Source organism: Gavialis gangeticus, unplaced genomic scaffold, assembly GCF_001723915.1.
Source record: "Gavialis gangeticus isolate Ggan-Ray unplaced genomic scaffold, GavGan_comp1, whole genome shotgun sequence".
NCBI lineage: Eukaryota > Metazoa > Chordata > Crocodylia > Gavialidae > Gavialis > Gavialis gangeticus.
The window spans coordinates 80,733,474-80,749,303 of record NW_017729022.1 but is presented as its reverse complement, the minus strand read 5'-3'; the positions used below and the strand labels follow the sequence as shown (position 1 = coordinate 80,749,303).

The window sequence follows — 15,830 nt, the reverse complement described above, 5'->3', positions numbered from 1 at the left end:
TATAACCATAATGCTGGTTCCCTCTCCCCAGGTGCAGCACCCTGCACTTGTCCTTGTTGAACCACATCCTGTTCAGGTCCACCCACTTCTCTAACCTATCCAGGTCTGCCTGGATGTGGTCCCTGCCTGCCGGTGTATTCACTTTACCGCACAGCTTGGTGTCATCAGCAAACTTGAACAGGGTGCTCTCCACACCCTCGTCCAGGTCACTAATGAAGATATTGAACAGAATATTTTCATAATATCTCCTTTCCCCAGGGCTTACAAAGTCATGCTTGTTAAAATCACCCTAGAATGAAAATATTACTGTTTAATATTTCAGTTAGCAGGAATTCAGAGCTTAAATGTGAGTCATGAATCTTGAGAAGGGAAAATACAAATGTCAAATCCTCCATTTTTTTCTGTTGATAGTAGTATGGAAAATAAAAATTTAATCTACACTAGTGTTAATCCACATTAACTCTATATATATCAGCATAGATTTATGTGGCTGACAGAACAAGATTTGGCCTTTTAGGTAGGGTTGCCTTGTGTAAATACATCGTGCTTATTTTGTTGCATGTTCAAATAAGTTTATGAATAAAATGTCCAACTTGGTGGTTGCATATTTAAGAACTAAAAAAATACTGTGTAGGAAACATTTGATGCTGCTACCAATGCACAGTGCTATCACAAACAAGTTACTTGTAGAGCAGTGTGATTTTTAGTGTAATTTTACTGCAGTGAGTAAATGATCTGATTAGATAAGAGGCTCCACTTTTAATGTAGTACAGCTGTTTTATTTCAGTCATTTACTAATATGAGGATATAATGTCTTCTCCTCCCCCTTCATTAGCTTCAGAAATCCCTGTTTAAAGTTCAACCAAGTAAAATACCTTCATTTTCAAAGCTCTTGATAAACATTAATGGACTCCTCTGAAGAAAGTAGCTGTACCTCAAGATCTGCCAGTGATCAAATGTGAGATGCAACTTGGGTCAAGGTTCCTAAAGAAGTGGAACAGAGAGAAACATGATGTAGGAAACTCAAAATGTTGAGGGATTCATTTCTTTGATATGTTGTGTAATGTGAGCTAGTTACCTGGATTGAAAGGATATTGATAGGTTGGTGACCAGGCAAAAGATGGCTACACTCAGACATTTCATTGTTTACACCCCAAAGCCCAAGATAGTCACCATAACTCCCTTTCTAAGGGGTATACACAAATAGGCCGTGGAATAAAGGTTACTAGATTCCAAGGAGAACAGATATGTTAGGATATCTCTGTGCAGTTAGTTAACATAATGCATTATCCAGACTTTGCTTTCCTGCCTTTGACCAGTGACCACTGGCAAGTAATTGTTAGTGTCTTATGTAACAAATTAGGAAACATTAAGTATGGAATGGAAATGTTCCAGCTCTTGTCATACTATTGTGTAATACTTAGCTTTCAGTAGAATTTATTGTTTATGGCCTGCTCCACTACAAGTAAATTATCAATTCAGTGGCCCACAACACAATTGTATTTGAATTACTGATCATCTAAGAACACAACCTTAAAATTGATCTCATGATCTGGATCAGAAATGAAATAGGAGGGTAATGGCTGCACCCATATTTTACATCCAGATATTTCTGTTGATTGTAAAAGTTTGCAATTGAGCTCTGGTTCCAAACTTTCTCCAGGTAGGAATCAGCAAGATTGAGATTAGGCCAGTGCTAAAAATTCGCTTGAGTTGGAACCTTGAGCTGGTCCCAGATCTCTTTCTGGTTTAGATTTGGGCTGTTGGTTCAGGCCCACCTTGGCTGTGCTTGATTTTAGAATGTATCTCCAGGTATCTCCCTCTTTTGTTTCTTCAGATGTGATGAGTATGTCACACAGTTGGATGAGATGCAAAGGCAGCTGGCAGCTGCTGAGGATGAGAAGAAGACCCTAAATTCTCTGTTGCGGATGGCTATCCAGCAAAAACTCGCCCTAACCCAGAGACTGGAGGATTTAGAGTTCGATCATGAGCAGTCCCGACGCAGCAAAGGCAAGCTTGGAAAGAGCAAGATCGGCAGCCCTAAAGTAAGTGAGGAGGCATCAGCCACCGTGCCAACCATAGACACTTTCCTCCTGCATAGTCAGGGCCCACAGCAACCAAACTTACTGGTCAGCAGTGGCACTCAGAGGAAAAGGTATGCATGCAGTGATCTTTATGATACAGTGCAGTGGCCAGACTTTAGTTAAAAGTCGTTCACTGAATTGTAAACAATATTATTATTATTAATATTATAATTTGTGTTTTGTTTGGGAAAAAGGTGATGGGGAAGATGCAACTAGTGACTGGTCAGAATTCAAAGCTTGGCTAAGTGTTTTTTGGTTCCACCTACCCATAATGTTATCTCCTCCTTTTTAATATAGTTTCAGACTATTGTCTGTTGGTGTCCCAGTACATTCTTATGTCTTTTATTAGTGTGATTGTATTTTTTTAAATGAGTTAAGGTTTTGCACACAGTAAAACAGCCTTCTGAAATAAAGGAAAGACACTGTGTTCTGTGAGCTTTTCAATACACTTTTAAAACAAAAATAGTAGCTTTTTGATAAGCCATGGTGCTTGTCTGTCTCTCATAAGTGGGGAAAAGGATATGGATGTGTTCACTCAGACAGATTTCTCTGCATTATAAACTAGTGACTTGGTCAAAGGGGATGGCTACCATTCATAACACTTCATTGTTCAACCAGTGAATTCTCATCTTGTCTTGTGACTGTCTTGCTAATGCTGTGTAGTTATGGAGATGTTGATGCTTCTGATGTTGAAAAGGACTCCTTGTTCAAGAAGTCCTGGATGTTTATTCCCTTTTTCTGGTACTTCTTGGTCGCAATGCAAAAGATTTAGGGAAAACCATCAGGGATCCTAATAAATGCTAAACATAAAAAGGTGGGAAAGAGGGTGGGCAATAACTAAATCTTGTCTCCTCCTGTAAGGCTAGGAACAGATGTTGTATTTGTTGCTGGACAGGTTGTGCCTATGTTTGTTCCAGATCTGGGATTGGCATGTGGGATTACTGGGTGGCTGAATGCACTACCGTTTTTCTGCTGTTGATTCAAAGATGCAATCCTGTGATAATGGTTCAGACACACTTGGCAATGTCCTGGGATAAATTGTTATTACATCTTGTCCCATGAACATTTTCAAGATTTATCTCAGAACAGTGGACGTGGATATTTGAATGACTGCACTTTGTCCTGGGATAAAATGGCTTTTCCTAGGACAAATGCAACATCTGTTTGTAAACTAAGGTGAACAAAAATTTCCAACATAGGATTTGCATCCTGTTGTGGAAATAACAGGGGGTGGCAACACAAGTTGGTGTTTTACCTGTGATACAAATTAACATAATGATATCATTCGTAAGACATTTAAAGGTAATTAAAGTAAAACTCTTTTGTTTCCATATGTATTTTTCTTGGATCTCCTGCAAGACTATTCTCACCTTCCCTTTGTGATCAGAGTCATCCCAGGACTTCAGGGACCTACCTACAGCATTTATTAAGAGTCCCCCCTCATCCCGCCTCCACAGAATCATTTCTTCTGAGGGGCCCCCCTTCCATGAGTGAATTCATCCATGGGCACCGTCTCAGCAAGGAAAAAAGGTTAACCGTGGCCATACCAGGTAAACATTTTTTCCTTGGGTGCATGTGGTGCAGAGTGATTAGCAAAACAGGGGACTTTCCCAACACTGCACATGCAATAGAATATAGGCATATTCTTGCAACTTTAAAAGCAAAAAGTCCACATCTGTGCCACCTGCTGTAGCTGCTGGCTGGATGTCAGCTCCTACAGTAACTGGTCCCAGATACAATGGGGCAAGTTTATACATGGGGTAAGTGGGCACAACTCTCACTGGCATCCGTGAGAGTTGCACACACTTATTCCAGGGTTTAATATGATCCAGTGACTCTTTGTTAGCCAGTGAAGAAATGACGAACTGAATGAGAGAGATGAGTCAGGAATACAAAGGCCGTTGATAGAGTGGCTGGCAATACACACAAGCCAGAAATAGTATTTGGGTCATGCTTACATTTGGGTACCTGTTGGAGTTATTAAAGATAATATAATATTACACTCATAAAATATTTCTTTAATGTAAACTGAGTCATGAGGCCCATATTGCTAGGAAGCTTTCATTTTTACCAAATGAAACACTGACAAAACACTGTCTCTATTTTGTACAACAAATAAAAGGGGAAATGCAAGCTGGGGTGAGGTTTCTAAGGTCATGCCATCTTTTTTTCTTATCATGGACAAACTAATGATTGCTTTTCTTCTTTAGAAATGAGCAAGAAGGATGGTTGAGCAGTACTTTTGCTTTTGACTGTATGCCTTACTGTTTATTTTCAAGCTTTCCGGGCAGAAGCAGAACCAACAGAAAACTTAAGAATTGAAACCAGACAAGTGATATCTTCCAAAATAAATAAGATGTTCTTTATAAGACTATTACATGATATCCCACAATGTATCTTTCTTAGTGACAGCAATATTACAACAGGTTTAAAGTCATGTAGTGCAAATAATATTGGTTCAGAAGACAAATGCAGAAACCCCTGCAGCCAAAAATAGAATGGCAGAGATCTGGAGTGAAAGTTAAGAAACTCTTAAATTTGCAAACCAAAGTATATCTGCATGTCAGGGAGTCCTTTCAAATAATTCCTTTGCATTGATGTAGCATCACTCCAAGATTCACTAAAATAAATAATCATTCCTTATTTGACTGAGTATTTTAATGAGAGTCTCTAGCAGTTGTTGTGTCAATTTATTTTTATATATTTTAATTTGGAGGGAGATCTATGTATGTGTGTTATTTTACTACTCCCTAGACGCATCTACACCATGTGCCTGACTACACAGTAACTGCCGCTGCGGCACAGTCCCAGCAGCACATGGTTTGTTTCTGACCCTACTACACAGTAGCAATGAGTAGCTCATTGCTACTGCACAGTAGCATCAGCATCACAGTTCATGCCCACTGACACTTTGTCACCATAGTGACAGGCTATGTCGCCACAGCTCATTACTGTCTCATGTAAATTAAATGTGCCATCTAGACAGGAACCTCATAACTAAACTCTAATGGTGCCTGCTTTTTCTTCCTTCTATGAAAATGGGGCTCACTATCTCTCGTGGTGACTTTTGTATATACTTAAGGAAACTGATTTTACATATTTTTTTAATACCTGGTTTGAAATCATGAGAACTTTAGACAAGTAAAGCACTGGGCTCAACCATGGCAAAAAAGGAGTATTGAAGGAGTTGCTTTTCTGTGCTAGAGCAGAGTTTACAAGATTCAGTGTCAGTAAGCCCAGAAGGGAGCAGTCTTATCACCTAGTCTGACCTCCTGCGTGACAGATGCCAAAGAACCGGGAAGCTTGGAAGTGCTGTTACAATAATAATGAAGAGGCGTAGTTAGGTTGAAGTCACACAGACATGGCAGGATGCCACCTGCAGTCACAGGGTGCACTGCAAGTGCATCAATGACTGCATACACACATTCAGGTAATCTAGAAGAAAGATAATCTAGAGAAATTTACCCAGAGCCATGTGTACAGACTTTCAAGTACTGAGGCTCTGACGTGTGAAGAGCTTGCAGTGCTAACACTATTTAGCTTGGGGGGCTGGGGGGACAGGTCATCATGTTTTGCAGGCTTTCTTAGTCTGCGTTCCAACAGGTGACAGCAGTGCATAGGGCAGCTCTGACTGGCTGACCCAGACCACCCATGGTCAGCCTGTGTTTCCCTCAGACCAGGGTGGTAATTGTGAAGGGGGCATGTTCTGTTCTCTACTAGAGCAGCGAAGTCCTGCAAGGGACACATTGTCTCTCTGGTAGGAAGGGAGGAAACACTGGAAGAATATGGCCTCAGATGGACATTCAGTTTCTCCTGGGAGAGTTGTTGCTCTCCCAAGAGAAACCACAAATGTACAGATGTTCAGGCTTTTCCTCCCAGAGTAAAAATAGCTGTTCCCAGGAGTAAAATAACTTGAGAACAACCAGGGTTAAATTACTCCCAGGAGTTTCTCCTGGGAAGCCGAATGTCTATACAGGATGTGATCAAACCTTGGTCCAAAAAGGGTTAGTACCCTTGAATGAAGGAGCAAGGCTGACACCCATAGATATGTATGGACAAGGCTGCACATACCCAAGGATGAAAGTACAGCTCACAGTAAGAGGGGTCACTCAGGAATGTCCAGTAGGGGTAGCTGATGACTTGTTGTACCCTATGATTTTAGGCCAAGATTGGCCAGAGATGCATCAATTGTTAGCAAAGGGACAGGAGCGAATGGCCCTAGGGAAGGGCTGGTAGGCCAGGAAAATGCAGAAGGATCAGATATGGAGGATGCTGATCTATGGCATATAAGTATGTTCGCTGGCAGGGCACAATTCCGGGAAGCTCAACAGGAGGAACCTGCGTTCTGAGCTGTCTGGGAGTCAGAGATTACCAAAAAGGAGGGAGATGAAGGAACAATCCCTTCCCAATATGTGACAACTCTGAGAGAATGACTTATGAATCAGTTGGTGAGTGATCAGCTGAGAGAGGCCCATATAAACCAGATACAGCAGTATGATCGAGGAGCCAAAGAAAGAGAGTTTCAGGTTGGGCAGAGAGTATTGGTCCTGTTATCCAATTCAACTAGTAAATTTCTGACTTGCTGGCAAGGGCCATTTCAGATCATATGCCAGATTGGTCTGGTAGACAATGAAGTATCACGGCCGGGGCATCAGAGGGGCAGGCAGATATTTCATGTTAACCTGTTGAAGTTGTGGCAGGAACTTGAGGGCCTGTTGGCTACTCCTATCCTAGAGAAAGAGAAGTTTGGAAGAGAGTTAGGAGATGTGGGAACAGACAGGTTCAACTTGGGGGCAATAGTTACAGGATGTAGTTTGACAGAGAGGCAACTAAGACAGCTGAACCAGGTACTAGAGAAATTTGCCTATGTGTTCAGTGAAATTCCAGGAAGAACAAGGGATGCAGTGCATGGAATTAAAACACCAGAAGGGACTATTGTGCGGGAAGGATGGAGACCAATACCACACCACCATTGTCAGGCAGTAAAGGATGAGATAGGGAAGATGCTCCAACAGGGAATAATTAAGACCTCCAGAAGTCCATGGAGAAGCCCCATAGTGACCGTCCCCAAAAAAGATGGGGCACACTGCTTGTGCATAGATTATCGTAAACTTAATGCCATCACCCAGTTCAATGCATTTCCCATGCCATGGGTTGGGGAGTTGCTAGAAAGAATACGGCAGCTGGAATTTATCTCCACCTTTGATCTAGCCAAGAGATATTGGCAGATTTCAGTAAAGCCAGAAGATCAGGCTAAAACAGCATTCGGAACACCATGGGGACTTTGAGTTCTGTAGAGTGCCCTTTGGCCTAAATGGTGCAGCTGCAACATTTCAAAGGCTGCTGGACTGGTTACTAGCCCCTCATCATGAATATATGGCTCCATATATTGATGATATAGTTGTATATACCAAGACCTGAGGGCAGCACCTAACATCTGTCCAGGCAGTTTTGCAGAAGTTGAAACAGTTGGGATTGAGGGTTAACCCTAGGAAATGTGCATTAGGACAGCGTGAGACAGATTATTAGGGTTTCTGCATGGGGCAAGGACAGATCAAACCATTAGTGGATAAGGTTGAGTTAATTAAAAGTTACCAGGTCCCTCAAACCAAGAAACAGATGAGACCGTTTCTAGGTTTAGCAGGTTACTATCGAAGATTTATTCCTAATTTTGCAGAGTTAGCAGTCCCACTCACTAACATGATCAAGGGTAAGGGGAATGGCCCTATACATTGGACGGAGAGACAACAACGAGCCTCCGAGGTGGTTAAGCAGGCCTTATGTAAGGATGTTATACTACACGCACTGAATTTTGCACTGCCCTTCATCCTTCAGGTAGAAGCATCAGGACAAGCATTAGGGGCCATGCTTTCCCAAAGGATTGAGGGAGTGGAAAGACTGATAGCCTACACCAGTAGGAGATTAAACGACCATGAAAGAAGGTATGCCACAGTAGAAAGGGAGTGTTTACCAGTAAAGTGGGGTGTGGAATATTTTCGGTACTACCTGTTGGGGCAGGAATTCATAGTTATAACAGATCGTGCACCACTAAAATGGCTAAAATCCACCAAGACAGACAATGCCCATATAACATGGCTTTGCATCCATTTTAGTTTATGGTCGAATATTGACCAGGTAAAGAAAATGTGGTGGCTGATTTTTCTCTCTGGTTGCCACTCAAGGGAGTCCCTCGAAACACAGTGAATGCCAGGAGAGCAGGTGACAGTCCAGGAAGAAAGTTCCCCTTATGAACAAAGAAGAGTGCCTGACGGCATCTTAAGCCGGGGGGGATATATGAAAGGGCAAGAAAAAGCAAACAAAAACCCCGAGGTGCCACACATGATGAGCAAGGGAGGGCAGGAGAAGAAAAACAGCCGGCAGCAACAGACAGGGAAAGTGAAAACAACCAACACTTATAGCATGAAGGGCCGGCAGGGCTGCAGCTGGAGACGGGAAGGGAAGAGAAACAATCACCACACTTCCAGAGCAGCATCTTGCTCTGGATTGGAGGAGGGAGACTGCTCAGAAGTATTTCCGGCCCTGGAGAGGGGCAGAGGGGTCAATTCCCTGCAAGCCACAGAGGGAGGAGCAGCTGAGTGTCCCAGCAGGCAAGGGTTGCAAAACTGGCCAGAGAAACTGACCCTGAAAACGGAGGCAGGCAGAGGCCTGCACACACACAGCTTTTGATAATCTCCAGAGCAGAGTGACAGCTGAGGATCTGAGGTAGAGGACACACATGGCTTTTGATAATCTCTGGAGCAGAGTGGCAGCTTAGGATCCGGGGAAGAGGACAGAAGAACTGCTGTCTCAGGTTAGAGCCTTGCTGTGCATGGGAGAGATCCCATTGCAACTGTGAATGTTCACAAGTAAGCCAGGCAGGCCTGTGCAGAGCAGCGATTGGATTAATTGATTTCATTGTGGTGTGATTTGCACATGAGCCTGATCCCAGCAGTCAGGTTTTGGGGGGTTTTGTTCCTTTTTTAATTTTTTTGGATATTTGAGCACAGGTCAAGACCAGCCCTGGAAGGGTGCACCTAACCAAAGCCTGGTGGCCTAGGGCAGAACAATAGACTAATAGGCAGTACTAAGACCTGGCTGCAGAGGACTTTGAGTACCACCTGGAGAGGCTAGGGTGAGTTAAAGGGGAGTTTTGGAGCCCCACGGAAGAAAACAGGGATTGAGACCAGGTAGAACCACCTTGGTCATTGCCTCCTAGGAATATAATTTCAAAGTCGTGGCAGGTGAGAAAGACAAGATCAACTTCCTGGTGGACCAGGTGATCCAAAGCCGAGGCCCACCCTGTCACTGCCTGTAGCAAAACAAATTCAAGGCAGCAGTAGCAAGCTCTGCAACACCTACAGCCGTCACATGAGCACTTAATCCTTACCAAGGCAAGTTCCCTCTTCCCTCATTGTACTTTAAAGTTAAGTACAGCTATTAAGGCTCTATATCAGCTTGTGGTTTAAAGATGACTCAAGGTCCATTTTAGAAAGTGTATTGTGAATGAGAGTAGGGAATTATTTAACATTGTTCTGCTAGCAGCAGGTTTAGCAGCAAATCAAATATTTGCTCCTGGTAAAATTCCTTACTGCTGGTAACAGATCAAATATGTAGTAAACAGGGGGACCATACATTCTGGTTTGGCTGGGACATTCCTGGATTTTGGAGGCCAGTTCTGGCTAGCCAGTGAAAATTAAAATGAGCATTCTGGCTGTGGGGCAGGGAGGCAGTGTGTCACAAGCAGTGAAATAGGAAGACCTAACAGACAGGAATGTTGCCCTAAAATAGGTTAGCTTGATTGTAGAATGGCCAATAAAGGGGAGGTGATTGTTAATACCCATGAAGTAAAGAAAAATGATTCTCTTAGCTGCCTAAATAGTAATACCAGAGCACTACCACACTGCCTTTACCTGCAGCAGTGCCACTAATTTGAAAGGTGGGAGGATGGGAGAAAAATGTCCCAGGTTTCACATTGGCCCAGATTTCACATTTTCCTATATGGTCACTCTAATGGAAAAAATCAAGCACAAAATAGGATTTCTGCTCTCTTGCTCATTATCTTGCATTACAAAAAAAAGAGAGTATGGAAACAGTCTTCTGTTCTACTGTTTTGAGTCTGTTTCTGTGTGAATGTCGTAAGTGCCTGTGTCAAGAACAGGGTCTTGCCCTATGCATTGTCCATAGCCAAGCACAATATTTATTGCTCAACAAATAGCTTGTAGCACCTACCTCATAATCGTGGGGATTATAACACAGCAGTAGGCAAACTCAAACAACACTGCAAGTCTACAACACACACCAATTCTAGCAACCATTTCATCCACATGAGCAGGCACACATGAATTTGCAGTAGGATTTGAGAATGATGAAAGGGCCCGGAGTATATTTAAAGCACTCACAAACATAAATACCACAAAGAAGAGAAATCCATATTTTCTCAGCAAATCTTATCTTGAACAATTTCTACATACCCCCTCTAACTTAATCCTAAAAGCAGTACTCTTCACTTTTGTGGCAGTGCTGGCTGCTACTGGCCATCTAGCATAGGGCAAGTTGTGGTTGCCATCTGCTCTAGAGGATCTTTAGGGAAAATCATAACGTAAATTTGGCCAGGAAAGAGTTCTTTATATCATAGCCCATTCAAACATTGCTTGACTGTGCCGTTAAATCAACAGTCCCAGATACCCCTAACTTCAGACTCTTGCAATATGTCTTTTGCAGTATATCTTTTGTTGTACTAATAGTTTCTTATCACAATGCCTAGGAACCACCCATTGTTCCATTTCCAGAGCATTGCTTCCTCAGGGCACTGATATGCATTTAGCTTCCTGTGGTTTTGCTGCCACTGAGTCAAGAGCTCCATTCATAAACCGTACGTAGGGATGAGATGTCATTCATTTCCTCGCTTTGCTTACTTATCAATGAACATTGTTATGCTGAAAAAAAGTATTCCTCCAGGAGTCTGAGCCAACCAGGATGGGCACCAACAACTGCAGTTCTTTTTCTGTATAGTGGGATTTTTCATAATACATGAGGAAACGAGCACATAAAGGAAGCAAACAACACTTATGTTTTATTCCTTCCACAGGGGTCTCAGCAGTGAACTTGATGCTGAATTCGATAGTCCCACAGTATGCAATCTTCTGTCACCAATGACCTTTTATTTTCAGTTATTAATTCTTTCTTCTCTGATTTTTATGCACATCAAGCCTGAGGATGAAGTAGCGAGATTGTCATTGCACTACCCTGTACCTGAAATAGGCCAGGATTCTGCTGTCCATCTTTGATTTTTCTCCATGAAGGGAATAGGAGAAAGTTTTGTTTCAGTGCCTTTATCCCCTTCTTACTCCCATCCATTATCTGAACAATGATGTTTCTTCTTGAAATGTTCACTTAACATGATATATTTTATTCAATCCTTCCATACCTGGTGTGATTAGAGAAAAGAACTACAAAGATTGGCTTATATCTGCAGTGTATTCTCGATAAAATGTTGGATATATTCTCCAAGAACAGATGCTTCACTGCTTTGTCCTGTTCCTCCTGCCATCAAGGGGTCACTCACAGTTTTTACTGTTACATACAGATCTATGCCTTTCTTTCACATGCCAGTTAAACCAACTCTTGTAGGTTTCACCAGGTCCATCTACACGAGATGCTACATCACCGTAGCTCATTGATATGGTGATGTAACATCAGCAGACATGAACCGTGACACCACCACTACTGCACTGTAGCAACAAGCTCATTGCTACTGCATAGTAGCTTTGAAAACTACTGGTGCGGCACTGGGACATGGCATACATGTAGACATGCCCATTTTGGAGTATTGTTTTATTTTATTACCAAAGGAGGAGGCTTTAATATTTAAAAAGCGCTTACAAGAAAACATTTTGATAGGGACCTACCAAATTCATGGTGAAAGTGGGGTGTGCTGTGGCTCCTTTAATCTTGCAGGTTTCCCTGGGGTCCCCTTTGCGGCTTCCTCCTGGTCAGCAAGGAGGTGAAAACTGCTGTTTTAAATATGGTGTTGCCTCTCGCTGAGGGGCCCTGGGTTTGCTGCTAACTGGTGGGGAGGCAAAAATGGTGCCATGTTTAAAACCATGGTTTTAGCTTCCCTGCTGATCAGAAGGGAGCAGCAGGGTCCTCTGCTAATCAGCAGCAAGGGCAGGGCGGGGGAAGCAAGGGGCGAGGTGCGTGTGGGAGAACATGCAAAATTAAAGGAGCTGCTGAGGACTCTGCTTCTGCCATGAATTCAGTAGGTCCCTACATTTTGAACATTAGAAATTTGTCAAAAGGAGGCATCTAGTATTTTATTCTGATACAAGTGTCATATATTAGAAGAGACAATTCTATTGCTTATATAGAATTCTATAGGATTGTATTAGAAAGGCAAACAAGCCAGAAATGACTTGATTCTTGAGGCCTGGTGATCAATTGATGTAAACTAGGGTAGCTCTTCAGTTTCAAGAGAGCTGTGCTGATTCCCACCACCTCACTTGTCTAGGTTTTTTATTTCATTGCTCTTAAGTCCTACAGGGCTCAGTAAAGAAAGTAAAAAAGCCCAAGGCTGAATCAATTCAATCTTCTCAGGTTAGTCTAAGCTGCGTAGATTGAACCAATAAGCAAGTGAACAGACATTCACTTTTGGTTCTGGGAATGCAGCCACATGCCTGCATTAGCTCAGGCCAGAAGCTGGGCGGGGTACTACAGCTCACCTCCCTGGTCTGCTGGAGCAGATGTCTTGAATCTGGAGGGGATCTGGGACAGAAGTTCAATAAACAGATTTAACCTAAATCAGTTAAGTCTAATACTCTGTCCATTCAGATTTATCTTAAACCGATTTTGACCATTTTGAAAGCAGTTTATGTGCACTGAACTTCTGTTTTGTTACAGATTTGAACTGGTTGCTGACCACTCGTACCAGTTTATATGTATATTTCTGTCCCTAGCCCAGGTCATTTGCATGAAGGTGCATAATATGATACCTTTAAAACTTTCTGAAAACTCCATTTCAGGGGTCATTTATTTTTTGAAAGTGCATTAAACCTGAAAATTTGCTGGTTTAAAGGGTGGTATTTAATTCTTATTAGATCAGGCTAACATGGAAGATAAAGACAGAACAAGAAAAATGATGCCGACATTTGCTTGACGTTTTCCTTGTTTCTTGTCTGGCATCAAACTCACTGCCTGTAGGTGCATCTACATAAGACACTAACGGCACAGTAGACTAATTCTACTGTGCACTAGCGCAGCACAGAAAACTGTGCTTACACACAGTAGAATTAGCCTACTGTGTGTTAGCATCTCTTAAAAAGCAAGTGCCTGTGCTAATGCGCAGTCACACTGATTATAGTGCATTAAGTTAATACCTCTGATTAAAGGGCATTTGTATAAACGGCAAAATGTGCATCAGTGCTGAGAAAATGGTGGCGGTGCACTTTTGAGCTAAAACACATCGAAGTGTTCAAAAGCACATAACTGCCATTTTCTTTGCACTAACGTGCATTCTGCCATTTATACAAATGTATACGATGCGGCACCAGGCGCATCAGTTCGCATGCTCCACAGACTCAATTAGAGTCTGCTGTGATGCAGTGGATTTCTGGTATGTCAGAGCAGACAAAGGTATGTGTATAAATGCCCATAGGTATTAAACTTAACGCACTGTAATTACGGCACATGAATGAACTTGTAGACATGCCCTGTTTAGCACACACAGAATACTGGATGTAAAATCCAGTCTTGGTTTATATGGTATATCTATCCTCATTTGCAAATCAAACCATATCAGAATTTGAGACAAACATTATCAGCACTTGTTTCCAAGGGAGTTTTGCAAAACTAGGTTTCCTTGCTTTCCTATCTTACAAAGGAACAGAATTTGTGATGAATTCTGCTCACAGATACATGCACATACAGAACTCTTTAAAATCACCAAAAGTTGCCAGCAACGTATCAAGGTAGAATTTAATTTTTAAAATTCACATGGAAAATAATAAGGAAAAAACCTGTTGACTCATGCAGTGAAAGTGAAAATCACAGATCCAGAAGGTCCTTTGCAACTTTCTCAGTCTTTTAACAGGGGCTTGAGTGGAGCCAGTCGGTGGAGAGGGCCTTGTCAGTGGTCTTCTACAGTGGAAGAATTTTACCCATGAAGACTAGCATAATGACCTGGCACAGTCTGGGCATTTTTTTATCTGTACTTATCTTTATCCTTCAAGGTGCGGAATGTCCCAGGGGTTCAGCATGCTCAAATTCCATACCACTAGGGCAGTCAGTATCAGGTGCTTAGCACCTTGCTAGTGCAGAAATAATTGATGAGAAATACATCAATACCTTAGTTTTTCATTTTCCAGTTGTATTTTCTTTTTTAAAATAATTGTTTTTGGTGCAGCTATTGAATATTTAACGTACTTTTCTCAGAAATGACTTACAGAATGTTCTTGTTTGGTTTTACCTATTTATTAATCAGTTACAAGTTTATGATTTTTTTAAATATAATGTTATAAGGAAAATGTGAAGTCAGGTTCTTGGCCATTTTGTACAAAGCTACCAAAAAGCTGTTCTAAGGGAGGAAGGAGAAAATCTCTTGATGAAAGGGAATTTCCACCAGACATAAAAGCTGACTCTCTACCACCAGGTCTGTTCCTTTCTGTGCAGTGGTCACACTGATTGGGGAAGGAGTTAGGGAAGTACCCATAAAGGGTCCTCAAACAGCAGAGTATTTTATATTTTCATTTTCTGTTTATATACACTCTAGCTTTGCTTTTAATTTGGGCTAAGTACAGACATTTGGGAGGTTAAACTGGGTTCAGAATGGCCACCCAATTTAAACTTAGCTTGTCCCGGTGCCAACCTTAAACTTACAGACCCAGTCTCAGTGACCAACAACCAGTCTAAACCTGTAACTATACAGAAGTTCCATGCATACAAACTGGTCTAAAAATTGCAGAAACCAGTTTAAGATAAACCTGGCTCTGTGTAGTATCAGACTCATTCGATTTAAGTCAAACCAGTGCATGGAACTTCTGTACACTTTCCCTGCACAGCCCCAGGGCTGGGAAAACCCTGGGGCCTTGTTCCCCACCAGCTAGTGCTCTCAACCCACAGGCCACTCCAAGTACAGCTATGTTTATCAGAGTTCACCACTGCCGGAACAGAGCAAGTAAGTCCTGGTTGGGGGAAGAGCGGGAGAGATGGGAGTATAGGTTTGGTGGGGGAACCCCACCCCACCCAGTCCGCAAGTCATGTCTCCTCCCCTACCCCTCATGTAACACCTGTTCCTCCTACCCCACCTGTGGGTTGCACTTGCTTCCCCACCCCACTCACAGAAGTGCCTGTCCCTTCCACCCACCACAGGTTGTGCCTTCCCCCCCACCCTCAAGTTGCATGTCTTTCCCCTACCCCTTGTGGGTCACATCTGCCCCCCTACACTACCTGCAGGTCATGCCTACATCCCCTACCCACAGATCATGCTTGCTCCCCCTACCTCTTGCAGGTTGTGTCTGCCCTCCCTACCCCTCGTGGGTCACACCTGCCCTTTCCCTACCCCATCTGTGGGTCATGCCTACCCCCCTGCCCCACCCATGGGTCGCCCCTTCACCCCATCCCTTGGTGGACCCCCAACCCCCTCCAGCATGCTGGGCCCCCAAACTCCCTGCTAGCCTCCCCAGCCTGATATCAGGCAGCCATACTGAATCTATTTAACCTCCCTGAGGCATAGTGGGGTCCCAGACCATCCAC

General features: G+C 42.8%; 1 protein-coding gene and 1 long non-coding RNA gene across 10 annotated transcripts in view; one reads left to right on the top strand and one right to left on the bottom strand.

Annotated features, from left to right (window-relative positions):
• LOC109296198 overlaps window positions 1–4,184 on the bottom strand; it is a 21,350-nt gene extending 17,166 nt beyond the window's left edge. The window contains exon 1 of the long non-coding RNA XR_002096919.1: window positions 4,172–4,184. This is a non-coding gene — a long non-coding RNA (uncharacterized LOC109296198). The remainder of the gene's footprint in view (window positions 1–4,171) is intronic.
• Window positions 1–15,830, top strand: part of BICD1 (BICD cargo adaptor 1) — a 316,001-nt gene that overhangs the window by 275,479 nt on the left and 24,692 nt on the right. For 4 of the 9 annotated variants that reach the window (XR_002096916.1, XM_019515467.1, XM_019515469.1 and 1 more), the window contains exons 7-8: window positions 1,838–2,155; window positions 3,444–3,634. Coding sequence is in view for 7 of the 9 variants with exons in the window: in XM_019515467.1 (XP_019371012.1) it covers window positions 1,838–2,155; window positions 3,444–3,634 (509 nt within the window). In the remaining 2 variants the exon portion in view is untranslated. Of the gene's footprint in view, window positions 1–1,837; window positions 2,156–3,443; window positions 3,635–15,830 lie in introns of those variants that run through there. The other 5 variants (XR_002096917.1, XM_019515474.1, XM_019515471.1 and 2 more) reach the window with 3 other exon arrangements.